General features: G+C 37.0%; 1 protein-coding gene across 7 annotated transcripts in view; it reads right to left on the reverse strand.

Moving 5' to 3' along the window:
• The window catches only part of NUBPL (nucleotide binding protein like), a 283861-nt gene that overhangs the window by 26510 nt on the left and 240012 nt on the right, over positions 1–17339 (reverse strand). For all 7 annotated transcript variants that reach the window (XM_033188319.1, XM_033188321.1, XM_033188322.1 and 4 more), the window contains one exon: positions 9746–9831. In XM_033188319.1, the coding sequence (XP_033044210.1) occupies positions 9746–9831 (86 nt within the window). The remainder of the gene's footprint in view (positions 1–9745; positions 9832–17339) is intronic.

Below are 17339 nucleotides of genomic sequence, written 5' to 3' on the forward strand. Positions count from 1 at the left end.
GGACCAACTAAATAGTTGTGGCTCTATGAGGTGCAACTCAATTTCTCTATGCCCTGAATTCTTAATCTTGAAAACAAGGATTTATAATGATCTCTAATGTCTACCACGATATCAATAACATTCAGAGCTACCCTTTACCTACCATGTCCTAAGGCTATGCTAAGTACTGTAAATACAACCACGCTTCACTGCCATAGTGACCAATGAGATGGGTATTCTCATCCCTAAATCATGGAAGGAAACTCTGAAGCTAAATTATTTGCTTCACAACTGGTCACACAGTTGGTAAATGACAAAGCCAAAATTCAAACTATCTGAGTGACTGGTTTGTATAAGGAAGTTACCAAACAAGATGACAATTAGATACAGACTTTTGTGCATGGAATTAGGTGGCTTAAAATAATAATCAGTCAGTAAAGTTGAGCAATATAGCATAGTAAAATTAAGAGCACAGTTATAGGGCAGGCCTTATTTGAGCCATCCTTACCACTCACTGCTGCAGTCAAGTCTTAGACTTCATCCCTTTCTCCTAAATCCTGGACATGGAACTCCCCTTCCCCTTATCACCCACATGATACCTTCTTGACTGTCAGCAGAGCCTATGGCTCCTTAACTCCTCCCCATTTTCAATCCACCAGTTTCCTCTGGCTTCACTTGTCTACCTTAACAATCGGAACTGCAATAATAAGCAAATTTGATGAAGAACCCTCTTATACCCTAGAATCTGTCGCCCTGTGATAGTCCGTGATGTCCACAGTACTAAAACTCAACTCTGGAGTATCCACAGAAACTGCAGTTAAGAATACGGGCTCTGGAAAGCAGACTTCTTGGATCAGAGCCCAGATGCCCCACTAAACAAATAGATGTTCTTATGTAAGTTATTTAACCTCTCTCAACCACATTTCCTCATGTGCAAAATGGGGGAAATGATGTTCTGTATTTCATAGGGTTGTTGTGCGAGATGAGTTTAATTTATGTAAATCACATAGAACAGCATTCTAGTTCAAAGCACACAGACTTCTGAGAGAGCTTGGGGAAAGACACAAATGAGCATATATCTCCAGTCTCTGAGAAATAATTATGGCTGAGATGCAGAATGCTATCCAGTCTTATAAAGATAATAAAGATCGTCTAATTTTTCTAAGAAGACAATATAATCCTTAACCTTTAAAATAAATAATAAAAAGTTCCAGACTAGCCAGGCGCAGTGGCTCACGCCTGTAATCCCAGCACTTTGGGAGATCAAGGCGGGCAGATCATGAAGTCAGAAGATCGAGACCATCCTGGCTAACACGGTGAAATCCCGTCTCTACTAAAAATACAAAAATTAGCCAGGCGTGGTGTTGGGTGCCTGTAATCCCAGCTACTCGGGAGGCTGAGGCAGGAGAATTGCTTGAACTTGGGAGGTGGAGGTTGCAGTGAGCCAAGATCACGCCACTGCACTCCAGCCTGGCGACAGAGCAAGACTCTGTATCAAAAAAAAAAAAAAAAAAAAAAAAAAAAAGTTCCAGACCACAGTAGGATTGTCTGTTTTTTGTTTTTAGCAGAAAAATTAAACCACAGGAAAGGTAGAATTTCTCTCTCTCTTTTATAAGATAAATATTTTTAAGACTAAAATAGCTATACAATTTTCAGAATTATTTATTAGGAAATAAATCAGTTCAGTGATCTACATTAGGATTTAATCTATATATTTGTTTCCAGGTCAAATGTGGTATAGACTGCTCGCTGCTCGCCAAAATTCATGATCTCATCTTCCTTGGCACACAACTAATCAATATTTCTTGGGCTCCTTGAGAAATGTGACATGTGGTCATGTGACTGATTTTAGCTAGAAGAATGTGTGTAGAAGTATGTGTATCACTTCTAGGTCTGGCCCATAAAAATCTCCAAGGTAGGTATATGCCTCTGTATTCTCTTTCCTTGTGGCTGGCTAGAATGAAGACAGCTCCTAATGTAATTTTAGAAGCCACAATTGAAAATGACAGAGGCTCCAACAATCTGAAAGACTGCATGGAAGAAGGCTACTCTGCTCACCTGTTCATCTACTGTAATAGGACTGTTACATGAGCAAGAAAGAAACTTCCATTGTATTTGTATCATTATATATTTTGGGGTTTACTTGTAACAGCAATTTGCCTTCTTTAAATAATGCAAATTTCAAATAATGCAGAATTATAGACTCAAAATAATATATCAACTTAATAAATCTACATGAAGATAATGTACATGGCTCAATGAATATACTCAAGGAATAAATCTCAAAGAACAGTAGTGTTTAAAATTCTAATTATTTTTTTTTCTTTTTTTGAGACAAGGTCTCACTCTAACACTCAGGCTGGAGTGTACTGGCATGATCACAATTCACTGCAGCCTAGACCTTCCAGGCTCAAGTGATCCTCCCACCTCAGCCTCTTGAGTAGCTTGGACTACAGTTGCATGCCACCATACTCGGCTAATTTTTTATTATTTTGAAGAGATAGGGGTCTCAATATGTTGCCCAAGATGGTCTTGCACTCCTAGCCTCAAGCAATACTCCTGCCTTGGCCTCACGAAGTGCTGGAATTACAGGCGTAAGCCACTATGCCCAGCCCCAAATTCTTATTACCAAATAAAGGGATTAGTCAAAATCCTCAGGTAAAATACATAAAAATATGTAAATTTATCTGTTTCATAACATTCTAAAAAGTAATTATAAGAAAAATTAATTATATAACATTCTAAACATTGAGTGCTTAGACTGCCAAAAACTACTGTACTTAAGCCATTTATATGCATTATCTTAATTCTCATCTTAACCTCCTGAGGAAAATACTACTATGATTCCCATACGATGATTGAGAAAACTAAGGCACAGAATAAATAACTCAGGTCATACAGTCACAAAGTGGCAGAGCTGAGATCTACAATTCAAACTCCTCAGCTCATGTTCTTCACTACTATGCAAAAATGCCTCTGCAAGTAGTTTCCTATCATCTAAAACATTATAAGAAAATTTGGAAAGCAATTTACTTTGAAACCACTAAAGAATATAAAAAATACAGTTCTCTAAGTGATAACAAAAATCTGTATATAAGAAACTTTTTAAAGAGTATTTCTCTTGTCAGTATCTTTACCGGTTTCTTCCTTGACGAACACTATTAAATCACAACTCTCATAGAGAAGAAGGGCAGAGATTTGTGACTGAGAATCTAACTTCTTATTTCTTCTAGTTTGTTGTCAACCTGAACTAAAAAGCAGCTCCTGGTAGATTTATTAATGGTATCATAACTCTCAAAATTATTTTGATTTCTGTCTTTTTTGTTCTAACTCTCCTACCCTATACAATCGATTCCCAAGATTGTCAATTCTTCCTTCAAAATGTCAATTACATTCATTTTCCCCTTCCATTTTCACTGGCATTATTCTAATTAAGTCCCTTACTGCCTATCACCTACATCATGTTTTTCCAACTTTTTAAACTGTCTTACTGATAAAAGAAATATTTTACATCTTGACTACATGGAAGAAGGCCACTCTGTTGACCTGTTCATCTACTATAATACTACAGTTACATGAGCAAGAAACACACAATACACACATATAATATACGTGTTTATACTTGAGACCAAATCTTTATTAAAGAAGACTCTCTTCCTAAGAGCAATTTACTCTGACATGGTTTAAGCATTTTTGATTACATCTCTTACTGTATCAATTTCATGATCTGTTTGTGGGTCACAATCTACAGCATGAATAACTTTGATCATTGCAAATGTTCCCTTACTTCCTCCATGTTTCCTGGCTCCTATTCTTTTTATTTATCTCCACCAGATTAAAACTTTGTAAAGCTCTATCCTAATGATGTCTACTTCCCATCCAGCATTCTTTATGAACTCCTCTTATAATCTTAAGAAGAAAGTACAAATTCCTTAGCCTACTGTTTAAGGCTCTACCAAACCTGGCCATACACCAATACACAGTACCTCAACTATAGACAAACTGAACAATCCTGAACACAACTTGTGTATTCCTGATTCTTTCAAGACTGAATTCTGTCCCTCCCTAGTCCCTAGATATGCCTATGAAAATCCTACTCCACTCATTCACTCAGCATATATTTAGTGAGAAACTACATCTTCCAGGCACAGCGAGAGAGACAGGTGGTCTCTGTACTCACCGAGCTTATAGTATGAGTATAGTATAGTATAGTATAGTATAGTATAGTATAGTATAGTATAGTATAGTATAGTATGCAAATGTGAAAGTACTAACAAATGTGAAAACAGTTCCAAAAGGAGTAATAGAGTATAATTGTATTATAAAATTCAAAAAGCTCATAAAAGGGTTAGGGTGGGCTGGGCACGGTGGCTGACGTCTGTAATCCCAGCACTTTGGGAGACCGAGGCGGGTGGATTGCTTGAAGTCAGGAATTCGAGATCAGCCTGGCCAACACGGTGAAATCCCATCTCTACTAAAATACAAAAATAAGCTGGGCATGGTGGCGGGTGCCTGTAATCCCAGTTACTAGGGAGGCTGAAGCAGGAGAATTGCTTGAACCCAGGAGGCAGGGGTTGCAATGAGCCGAGATCGCACCACTGCACTTCAGCCTGGGTGACAGAGTGAGATTCTGTCTCCCAAAAAAAAAAAAAAAAAAAAAAAAATGGTTAGGGCACCTCTCCCTGAGAAAAGCCTTTTGTTTAAGTACCAAAGTAAAAAAAGGACTGTTAACAGGTGAAAAGTGAGGTTAAAATGTTCTCCAGTAGGGAAAAAGCATGGTAAGGGTCCCAAGGAGAAAAATGGTGTGTGGAAACTTCAAAGAAGTGGAAAAAGACCAGTTTGGCTGTGAAACAGAGAAAGCAAGACAGAGCAGCCCATGAGCTGGGGGTAAAGGGAACAGCAGATGTGGATGGCATTACATCCTAAATCAAAGTATCCTGCCTGCTACATGCCAGGTAACTATGCATTTAAGAATGTTTAAAGCATGTTTTCTTGATATCCAAAACTTGTGTTCTTCTGTGAAGACTGACAGGTAAACCTGTAGTGCAATAAGAACCAAACTAAATATATGTGTAAGTAGATCCGAGATAGGAGTATTAACTTTTCCTGGCACACTGGGAAAAGCTTTCTAGAGGAAATAATGTCTGAGCAGAGATGTTAAAAATGAATACATGAGTTCCCTAAATTGGCCGTGGCTTATCAGGCAAAGGACCAGGATGTGTAAAATTACAGGGGCATGAAAAAAATAATCATGGCTTTTCCATAAAGCCATCCCTGATAGTCTAGAAGAAAAAGTGTTTTCATGCTTTTCAGAATTTAAGGCCTTTGCATCAAAACAGAGTTAGTCTACAGGATGATAAAGTACTTGAAGAAAGAGGCTTCATCCTTCTTTATTTTTTTCTAAACCACTAATGGAAGTTTATTACAGTACTTTGCTTACAGAAGACACTAAATATCAGTAAATATAGACTTGTGGAAAAATGAATTAATCACATTTGTTGAATTAAAAGTAACTAAGTGATCCCTTATGTGCCGAAGGAATAAGAGAATAAATATACTTTAATTTACTTTTCAGTAGCAGGGAAAGAGATTATCAAAGAAGTAAGGGATATATAGTGCAATGATAGGAGAAGGGCTCCAAATCGGGGTGCCTGGGACTCCCATGTATAAGAAGGCAAGAAAAATGAGTGAGAATGACGCAACACATAAATTACTCATTATTAAAAATGTATAAGACTGAAAATTTTTATGCTGTTTAAAAAAATAGTCTACCTACAAATATTAAGATAATTAAGGATTTGGCATAGTTGCTACCATTTCAGGCAGAGAACAGAGAATTCAATAGCTCATCTCTTCTCCTACTTGCCCTATCTAAGCCTTGAGTTTTTTTTTTTTTTTTTTATACTTTAAGTTCTAGGGTACATGTGCATAACGTGCAGGTTTGTTACATATGTATACTTATGCCATGTTGGTGTGCTGCACCCATCAACTCGTCAGCACCCATCAATTCATCATTTATATCATGTATAACTCCCCAATGCAATCCCTCCCTCCTCCCCCCTCCCCATGATAGGCCCCAGTGTGTGATGTTCCCCTTCCCGAGTCCAAGTGATCTCATTGTTCAGTTCCCACCTATGAGTGAGAACATGCGGTGTTTGGTTTTCTCTTCTTGTGATAGTTTGCTAAGAATGATGGTTTCCAGCTGCATCCATGTTCCTACAAAGGACGCAAACTCATCCTTTTTTATGGCTGTATAGTATTCCACGGTGTATATGTGCCACATTTTCTTAATCCAGTCTGTCACTGATGGACATTTGGGTTGATTCCAAGTCTTTGCTATTGTGAATAGTGCTGCAATAAACATACGTGTGCATGTGTCTTTGTAGTAGAATAATTTATAATCCTTTGGGTATATACCCAGTAGTGGGATGGCTGGGTCATATGGTACATTTAGTTCTAGATCCTTGAGGAATTGCCATACTGTTTTCCACATTGGTTGAACTAGTTTACAATCCCACCAACAGTGTAAAAGTGTTCCTATTTCTCCACATCCTCTCCAACACCTGTTGTTTCCTGACTTCTTAATGATTGCCATTCTAACTGGTGTGAGATGGTATCTCATTGTAGTTTTGATTTGCATTTCTCTGATGGCGAGTGATGATGAGCATTTTTTCATGTGTCTGTTGTAAGCCTTGAGTTTTAAGAAATCATTTAAATTAACTTCAATATGTTCTTGTAGACATTACTAAACTCTGTCCATACCGATGCATTCCAATGACATCATTGTTTCCATGGTAACTAATGCATGTCAAATGGGAGAAAAACAGAGAGCAGGACTAAAAACCAAGGGGAAGAAATGCAATAAACTGGTATAAACAAAGCATAACATCTTTTTTTTGTATTTATAAAACACTTACTAATTTCAAATCCTTTACTATTACTTAGGCTCTGGGGCTTTTAAGGCCCAGAGGGATCTCAGAGGTCATCAAATTCACTTCCCACTCATAGCCAAGACCTTCTTTACAATGTAGCTAATCATGATTGCCCAATTGTTCACAGAGCTTATTGCTGGAAAGTTCTCACTCATTCACCTGCAAACATTACTGAATACCTATCTTGTTCTTCAGGTTTAAGAGATGATTAAGACCTTCTATCTCTTTTAAAAAATGTTTGTAGTTTATAAGGCAAATAATTCAAATGTAGGGTGAAAAAAAAAAGAGAGAGCCATAATAAAGATACAGGAAGATGTCCAAAAGTTCTTACAGAGGAAAGAACTATAAATTTCAACTTGGAAGAATTACACAGTTCCAATGACTTTCATTTCTACTCCCACTAAGTCCCACAAACCCATGACAACATCCTGGACCTTGCCATGACCCAGAACTGCTCTAACTTGGCAAACTTATACTCGAACATCAACTTTCTGATCCCAAACAGCTCTTTCACCTTCTAACTGATCCCTGAAGTAGTTCTATGAGCCTTATGCAGTCCATCAGCCTTCATCTGGAATATGTCTTCATAATACTTCCTTGCTAATATCCTCATCATTTATCCTTCAGTGGCATCCACCTAGCAATAGCCTAACCTGGACTTGGTGATCATCCCTCTTCCTCTCTGTTATGTTCCATAAGGATTATCTGTCCAACCCTCTGCCTTAGAATCTAGGGAAAAAAAATTGTCAGAACAGTATAAGTATCCAGGTTTACAGGTATACAGATTTACATAGGGACTGAAAAATAATATATGCTGAATTTGGCAACTACGGTCATTAGATTCCTAACTAGCAAAGTCCATGTAGGACTTGCTCCATATATGTAGTCACCTCAAATGGCAGTGTCAGTTGAAATGGTATTCTGATATACAAAATGATAATTTATACAGGGTAAAATTGTAAAGAGGTCTTACTTCTGCTCTGTTTAAAACTTCTTCCTCAAGGAATTCATGTTTTTGGGTGAGCAAGACACCCTCAACTCTCATCGTAAAGAATGAGAAGTTAAGCATTCACTTATGTGCAAATAGAATGGCTATTATCCTGACTTTGGAGTGATCTTAACAGACAATTGGCACTGCTATCTAATTTCTGCCAGAAAGAAGGATTAGAGATTACTTAAGTCAATGTCATAATTTTTGGTAGATAACCTTCTAACTTTTTGCTGATTTGTATTTTAAAATCCCATATAATAAGTAACCTTATTTAGTTATCTGGGTAGGCATTACTTGTGTCTAGTTTGTCTTACAGGGCATAATATGAAGTAACATTGCTCAAATTAGGTGCTTCAGAGAGAGTTTTATGTGTGAGGCAGGCATTTGGTTATCACTGTTTTAAAAATTTTCCAACCTAAAGTTCACAACATAGAACACTGGCCCTAAACTACTTGCTGATCACAATTATAAACCCGCTAGTGAAAAACCCTTGGACCACCTGGAAGGTAAGCATACAGGCACCTTCCTTATCAGCCTCCTCATCATGAGAACATGTCAATCCAACTCAGAGTTCCGCAGCTTGCCAATGCCCACAGCACTGTGCTAACTGGCAAGGGAGAAGAGGTACTTGAGGAAATTCACCTCAACCATTCTACTACACTATTTTATACTTTTCAGAAGCCCTCTGAGAGATAAACATTTATGAAAGCTTCCCTTCAAGTCCATTCATTCAAGTACATTATTGGATCTTATCCTGTGTCATGGTCTCACTGAAGAATCTGATAAAAGTTATAATTCGTTCCATACCAAAACAAATACACGTAGGCATACAATTAGGGCTGTCCCGGGGAGGTGAGGGAGAGAAAAATCATGAGACTCCTGAAGCTAATCTACAGACCGAAGTTTAAAAAGTTCTGATGTATATGCTCAAAAATCTGCCTTTGAATTAAGCAAGGCTACTAGCTAGCCACAGAGAAGTATCATGTTGGCATTGTACTGAAATGTTTGTTTTAAATTGTACTCCAGCACGATTCCACCTGCTTTTGTTGAGGCACACTAGAAGGAAGAACCCTGTATTTACTGTAAAGAAGGTGATGGGAGTGTGTTCATTACATACACAGGTTCTTCTTTCTAAGAACTTAGGGAAGATATTTCTCTCTGGTCTCAGCTCTGTCTCCCTTGAGCATCCAGTTTTATTTTTTTTTAACTTTGCAGAAACGCACAGTTTTATAATGATACTATATTTCTTTTCCTTTGGCTGCTAGAAAAGTCATGGTACATCCCTAGCATGTATTTAAGTTCCTTAATAGCATGCAATTTGTTTACTGACTTCACTTCTGACTCCATCTAACTTTAATTATTTTGTCTATTTTTATTTTATTTTTAACTTTCATTCCACCAAATTGGGCAGAAAATCCTGAAGTGCCTCCTAGAAGAAGGTGAGCTATAAATGAGTTGAACTGTAGAAGGCAGAAGGAAAAAAGTAATCTTTTTTCATCTGTTTCCTCATAAGTGATCTATTCAAGTCTATCTATCTAAATAATTTCCTAAAACACTCTTGCAATTGTTTTTTGGTCAATGAGAGCTGCAAGTATGAGAGAAGTAGTACTTCTATAGAAAACTCTTACCTAAAGGGTGTCTTGGAATTCTTCTGGATTAATATCTTGTATAGACTCATTTGCACCTATAAGTGTGTTTTTAAAGTAACCATAATGATAAACTAGGACTTTCATAAAGACTTCTGCACAGGACTAAACTAAAACTTCAACTATATTTTTCAATGACTTGCTTCTTCAGTTAGAAGAGTTTTATATTTTTCAACAGTGAAGCTGTAAATGCTTACGGGCACATGGACTTTGCGAAACATCTCAGCACCCTTGTGTGCATCCATCAGTGCGACGTCCTGGGGCGTGGAGACAATCACGGCACCTAGCCAAAGATAAACAAAATGCTATTATGTTTTAATTCTTTATGGAGAAATTACTTTCAACATTATGTTGCTTACATGCACAATAGTCTATTACATTAACTACTTAGGTCACTCACATACATTTTACACAAATGAATGAGAAAGACAAGAAAATGTCGACTTTGTTTTTGCCTACCTTTGAATCCTCACTTCTAAAATCACAACTGGGCTGGGCATGGTGGCTCACGCCTACAATCCCAGCACTTTGGAAGGCCAAGGTGGGCAGATCATTTGGGGTCAGGAGTTCAAGACCAGCCTGGCTAACATGGTGAAACGCTGTCTCTACTAAAAGTACAAAAATTAGCCAGGCATGGTGGCTCGTGCCTACAATCCCAGCTACTTGGGAGGCTGAGGCAGGAGAATCACTGAAACCCAGGAGACAGAGGTTGCAGTGAGCCAAGATCATACCACTGCATTCCAGCCCGGCTGACAGAGCAAGACTCCATCTCAAAACAAAAAATAAAATAAAAATTAAAATAAAATCACAACTGACTAATCAGTGATTCAGGATCATAACTCTATCAGTGGAACTTTCTTCCCATTCAGATAACATGCAGTTATACAGATGGACGAGGTAGGCTTTACTTTCAAATTAACAGTCCAATAGCCAGGCATGGTGGCGTGTGCCTGTAATCCCAACTACTTGGGAGGCTGAGGCAGAGGGATCACTTAAGCCCAGAAGTCCAAGACCAGCCTGGGCAATACAGTGAGACTCCATCTCAAAAAAAATAAAATAAAATAAAGGAAGAAGAAAGAAGAAGAAGGAAAGGAAAGGAAAGGAAAGGAAAGGAAAGGAAAGGAAAGGAAAGGAAAGGAGAAAGAGGGGAGGAGGAGAAGAGGAAGATGAGGAGGCAGAGGAGGAGGAGGAGGAAGAGGACGAGGTTGTTAATAGTCTACTTGGGAGACTGAAAAATTAAGCATTACAATACAATATGCTAAGGAGGAGAAGAAGGAGAACAAGGGGGAGGAGAAGAAAGAAGAAGAAGAGGAGAAGGAAGAAGCTGTTAATATTCTACTTGGGAGACTGAAAAAATAAGGATTACAATACAATATGCTAAGCATCATAACAGAGGTGTGCACAAAGTGTTATGGAGTTATAAAGAAGAAACAGGAAGAAAAGCTAACTAATTCAATCTAGGAGAGAAAATGGTGAAGTATGACAGATGGAAGCTAGACATAGGAGAAGCAATAGAGGAAAGTTTCCAGGAAGATGTGATTCTTAAGCTGAGTCCTAAAAGTTTATATTCTTAAAAACTCACACTGTGAAAAGCAGTTTGGTGGGAATAAAACTGAGGGCTGTGGCAGAAATTCAGATGCAAAATGTTAGAGGCCTGAACTGAAATGGATGGAGACGGCAAATTTTCTGGATCTCCACTACTACCCTACAAAAACCAGGTAGTACTAGGGTATAGAGTTTTGACAAAAAGTGCAGTACAATTTTTCTTTAGGTCGAAACAACAAAGGCCTGGTTAAGATTGGCAGAGTCTGTGAATTTTTTTTAACTTTGTGGTTCCCTCTAGATGACGACCTAAAAGATAATTAACATAAACATAATATAGATCACATGGCTGACCATAACCTTATAACTAAATACACAACGCTACGACAATTCAGAGCCCCAAACTGTTAAATTGGTATCAAGCGGCAGTCTGACACAACTAATGAAAACAGAGGCAAGATTAACAATAAATAACTGATTACACCAAGTGAAGGTCTAATGATAATAGACAGTATTGCCTGAAGGGATATTTTGAAGAAGTCTGAATAGAGAAAAGTGGTGGGAGAACCAAGTTATCACAAAGCACATGGCAGTATAGGCATGCCAAACTCAAAAGAACCTATACAGTAGTAGTTAGCTATAAATTCATCTTGCAATCAGCATCTTCATTTCAGGAAAAAACATATTTTACATTAAACTAACGTCATAAATTCGAATTTTACTGATTTTGTAAGTTTTGTTTGTATTTAATTTAATTTTTAAACTATACAGTATGAGCTAAAAATTTAAGGAATTTGTGTTTATACCTAGTTAAGTAATCTTATAATAAAAATAAGTCAGTATGGGGTGTGGGAAGATTATTTTTCCTTTAGAAGAAGGGCCTATTCATTACTCAAGTTTGAGATACACTATTTTTAGAATTCTAAGAGATCAAGATTCAAAATTTGATTCTACAGCTGACTACCTGTGTGACTAGATAATGACTTAACCTATCAGAGTTTTTGTTTCCTCATCGACAAAATGGCATGTAAATACTTAGGTCACAGGGTTAGAATAACTAAATAAACTACTATACACAGTTACTTGACATGATGCCTAACATTCAATAAATGATAGCTATCACTGTTAATATCATCATTATTACATTTGCTCTTGTTATTAATAAAATGCCTTATATGTTGCTGGGAAGGTCATTTTCCTAAAGGCTATCAGGCAGCTCATCCTACTTTTCAAACTGTTCCATGGATCACTACAGCCTACTATTTTGATTGACTTTGCCCAAGAAACCAAAAATTAACACTTCTCTTTCCCCTCTTGCAAAGACTGACGGAAATTACATCTTGGCAAAAATTATACTCTACACCTCCAATACACTTCCAGAATTTGCCACCTTCTAGATTCTGTTATTAATCTGTTTCCTAGTTTTTTTCATATACAGTCATTTGGAAGGGATCAAATTCCAGCTTTGGCTGTATCCAGCTGTATAACTAACCTCAAACAAATAACTCAGAATCACTCTGATTTCTTTAACTGGTTTCTTTAACTGTAAAACTAGTGCCTGCACTAGATAGTTTCCAAGGACTCAGCTATCTCTATGATTACACTACTTAGCATTCCATCTTAACTATAAATAGCTTTTAGAACTACCTCTGCTCAACCTAACTGCCCTAATAATCTTATTTAATAGGTATTAGTCATCAATCTCAGAGCTATTCTCTTCCTACATAATCAGAGGAGGCTATTTCCTCCAAATCTTCTCCTTCACTATGTATTAGTATGTAGGGTGTCCTCTACTGCATTGGCTCTAAAAAGTATTCTTAGCTTTCATATGATATAAACACATTACTTTTTAAATACTTTTTGTCTACTATTTGTATCACCATTACACAATGTAACTTCAAGGGCAATTATGATATTTTTCATCTTTCTATCAAACAAAAGTAATGACATAATATTTTGCACAAAATAGGCACTTAACAAAAGATCAGCAATTTAAACAATGTTCTTATATTTTCAGAATCATCTCCCCTACATGATCATATCCCCTAGATTATAAACTTTAAGTTGGCAACTCCTTGCACTAGGTAGGAGTCAAGAGCTCCAGATTCTGGTTGTGATGACAGTCTTAATATAATATATAACCTTGAATAACTAACTAAGTCTCAATATATCTCAATTAACTCCTTTATAAATTGAATCTATTTCCATACGCCCTATTTAACTTAAACAGCTTGTTATATTAAAAAAATTATAAAAATGTTCGAGGACATTATTTTAATAGCTGTAAGATACTAGAGAGGGGGATTAAACTGGCTTGGTTTTCTCTGTACTTAATTCATCTTCACACAGTAACACAAATAAGCATCTATATGCCATTTGAGTTTCTTTGCAGAATAGTCTGAATAGCACCATTTGAACAAATTAATAACAACATTTGACAAGGACAGTGATCATCTTTTATGTCCTGTCAAATGCTCATGAAGCATGTAAACATTTCAAGGAACTATATTTATATAACTTTTTTTGGTATAAATTTTTTTTGTCTACTATTTGTAGAAATATATGGGGTATTTTGCTGAAATATATGTTCTTAATTACTGATTAAGTCCTTAATCACAATACAATCAGCCTCTGGGTTTTGCCCTGAAAAAAAAAATTTCTAATCCTTGTTGAAGAAGACAAAAACATAACTGGTTCACACATAAACCACTACCTCTTTTGCTGTATAGTATATCAAAGTTTAGTATAGTGTATAAGTTTCATATATCATATAAGTAATCATTTCAGATAGCCCTAGAATGAAATTCAGAATTTATGATAAGAAAATAATGCATAAAGAAACAACATAACCTCTAGTAAAATTAAATTTAGTCCTTAATCTAACATAACCCAGATTTTAATTTTAAATTTTATTTGAATTTTTGTGAGTACATAGTAGGTATATATATATAAGGGGTCCACGGGATGTTTTGATACAGGCATGCAATACGTAATAACCACATCATGGAAAATGGGGTATCCATCCCCTCAAGCATTTATCTTTTGTGTTATAAACAATACAATTACACTTCCAGATATTTTTAAATGTACAATTAAGTTATTATTGACTATAGTCACCCTGTTGAGCTATCAAATACTAGGTCTTACTCATTCTTTCTAACTATGATTTTTGTACCCATTAGCCACTACCATCTCCCCCCGACCCCAGTACCCTTCCCCACCACGAATAACTATCCTCTACTCTCTCTGTCTACAAGTTCAATTGTTTTAATTTTAGATCCCACAAATAAGTGAGAACATGCAATGTTTGTCTTTCTGGCCAGGCTTATTTCACTTAACACAATGGCCTCCAGTTCCATCCATGTTGTTGCAAATGACAGGATTTCATTCTTTTTATGGCTAAATAGTACTCTACTGTGTATAAATAACACATTTTCCTTAATCATGCATCTGTTGATGGACACCAAGGTTGCTTTCAAATCTTGGCTATTGTGAATGGTGCTGCAATAAACATGGGAGTACAGATATCTCTTTGGTATACTGATTTCCTTTCTTTTGGGTGTATACCCAGCAGTAGGACTGTTGAATCATATGGTGGCTCTATTCTTAGTTTTTTGAGGAACCTCAAAACTGTTCTCGATAGTGGTTTTACTAATTCACATTCCTACCAACAGTGACAAGGGTCCCCTTTTTCTCACATCCTTGCCAGCATTTGTTATTGCCTGACTTTGGACATAAGCCATTTTAACTGGGGTGAGATGATATCTCTCTGTAGTTTTGATTTGCATTTCTCTGATTATCAATGATTCCGAGCACCTTTTCATATGTCTGTTTGCCATTGTATGACTTCTTTTCAGAAATGTCTATTTAGATCTTTTGCCAATTTTTAAACTGGACTGTTAGATTTTTTCCTATAGAGTTGTTAGAACTCCTTATATATTCTGGTTATAAATCCCTTGTCAGTTGGGTAGTTTGCAAATATTTTCTCCCATTTCCTGGTCGTTTCTTCATGTTGATATTTCCTTTACTGTGCAGAAGCTTTTTAACGTGATGTGATCCCATTTGTCCAGGTTTGCTTTGATAGCCCATATTTTTAAATTTTATTTATTTATTTATTTATTTATTTATTTATTTTTGAGACGGAGTTTCACTCTTGTTGCCCAGGCTGGAGTGCAGTGGCAAAATCTCAGCTCACTGCAACCTCTGCCTCCCAGGTTCAAGCAATTCTCCTGCCTCAGCCTCCCAAGTAGCTGGGATTACGGGCATGCGCCACCATGCCCAGCTAATTTTTGTATTTTTTAAGTAGAGATGGGGTTTCTCTATGTTGATTAGGTTGGTCTCGAACCCCGACTTCAGGTGATCCACCTGCCTCAGCCAGTAAGTGCTGGGATTACAGGCACGAGCCACTGTGAAGGGCCGTTTTTTTTTTGTTTTTTTTTGAGATGGAGTCTTGCTCTGTCGCCCAGGCTGGAGTGCAATGGCACGATCTCATCTCACTGCAACCTCCGCCTCCCAGATTCAAGCAATTCTCCTGCATCAGCCTCCTGAGTAACTCAGATTACAGGCGCCCACCACCACCCCAGCTAATTTTTGGTACAGACGGGGTTTCACCTTGTTGGTCAGGCTGCTCTCGAACTCCTGACCTCAGGTGATCCATCCATCTCTGTCTCCCAATGTGCTGGGATTACAGGCGTGCACCACCGCACACAGCCCCAGATTTTTAAATTTTAAAGGAATTATGTCAGTTGATTCTTGTTACTGTATCACTCAACATATGGTCTCTGAAACCTGATATTACATTTTATCTTTCTAACACTTGGCTTTCTACCTGTTAAATTTTAATTTTTCCCAGAAACATGAGCCAATATGAATTAGTCTAGAATTTTCTCCCTTTATACCATCATTAATGATGTCACTTCAGTTTGTGATTAAGAGACTGACAGAAAACTTGTGCTCCCTCTACTGACTGTAAGGAAATGTCAACAGCAGAAAAAATAAAGTTTAGTTTGCAATAAATGGAATTATTTTCTGAGGAAAAAATGCCTATCTCAAGAAGCCCATCAAGAATTCTCTATCAGTTTTCTTTTTTTGTTTTTCTTTTTCTTTTTTGAGACGGAGTCTTGCTCTGTTGCCCAGGCTGGAGTACAGTGGCACAATCTTGGCTCACTGCAAGCTCCACCTCCCAGGTTCACGCCATTCTCCTGCCTCAGGTTCACGCCATTCTCCTGCCTCAGCCTCCTGTACTGGGACTACAAGCGCCCGCCACCATGCCTGGCTAATTTTTTGTATTTTTAGTAGAGGCGGGGTTTCACCGTGTTAGCTATGATGGTCTCCTGACCTTATGTTCTGCCTGCCTCAGCCTCCTAAAGTGTTGGGAGTACAGGCGTGAGCCACCACGCCTGGCCAAGAATTCTCTATCCATTTTCTAAAGTAAATGTCTAAGTCTAAACGATTAAATAATATTGTTTAAATGCTAATCACAACTTGTAATCCTTTTAAAAGGCTTCTTATCAGCTGAGATTTACTATAATTTACTATAAAAGGTTAACTATCTGGCAGACACTGGCAAATAAGTAAACTTTTTACAAAATAATTATTTAGAATATTAATTGTTAATTCTCCTATTAAGAGGAAAATCTATTTATGACTGCATATCTGGATTTGGGTCAAAGGTCAGAGTAGTTAAAACATTTAAAACTGATGATTCCAGGTGTGAGACTGATCATAACTATACCAATGTGGAACAACTCAACTATGAATTCTAGTCCCCAGGGCACAGATTGTATCTAATTCTCTTGCTCGATTGAGAACTTCCGTGCTAGAGCCTAATAAACATGTGCAACAAAACCTGCTCAGGATTATAGCTGGAGAAATAATTCTATAGCTTACAATTATGAGCATATCGATATAAAGTCAAATAAGACTTTAAAAAATTAACTATTTTTAATGTTCACACTGCTCTTAATATTTAGTGCTACTGATTCTCCTTTATTTAGAAATATACTTGCATCGAAAGAAAATAATCATTCAACGTCTGATGTTTAACAAAAACAATACCAAATATAATTTTCTATTAAGCTCTGGTATATTTTAGGTCTCCTCTGTCTTTCTCCTGCCACCCCCAAAATTCCTGAGTTTTAAATATAATTTGCTATAAGATCAAGGATTACCTATCAATATTAGTATCAGCAGAAAGAAAACATAATTTAAAAGGTAAATTCACCTAAAATGTACTCACAGACAGTGTTT

The sequence above is a fragment of the Trachypithecus francoisi genome, unplaced genomic scaffold (assembly GCF_009764315.1).
Source record: "Trachypithecus francoisi isolate TF-2019V2 unplaced genomic scaffold, Tfra_2.0 Lachesis_group3, whole genome shotgun sequence".
NCBI lineage: Eukaryota > Metazoa > Chordata > Mammalia > Primates > Cercopithecidae > Trachypithecus > Trachypithecus francoisi.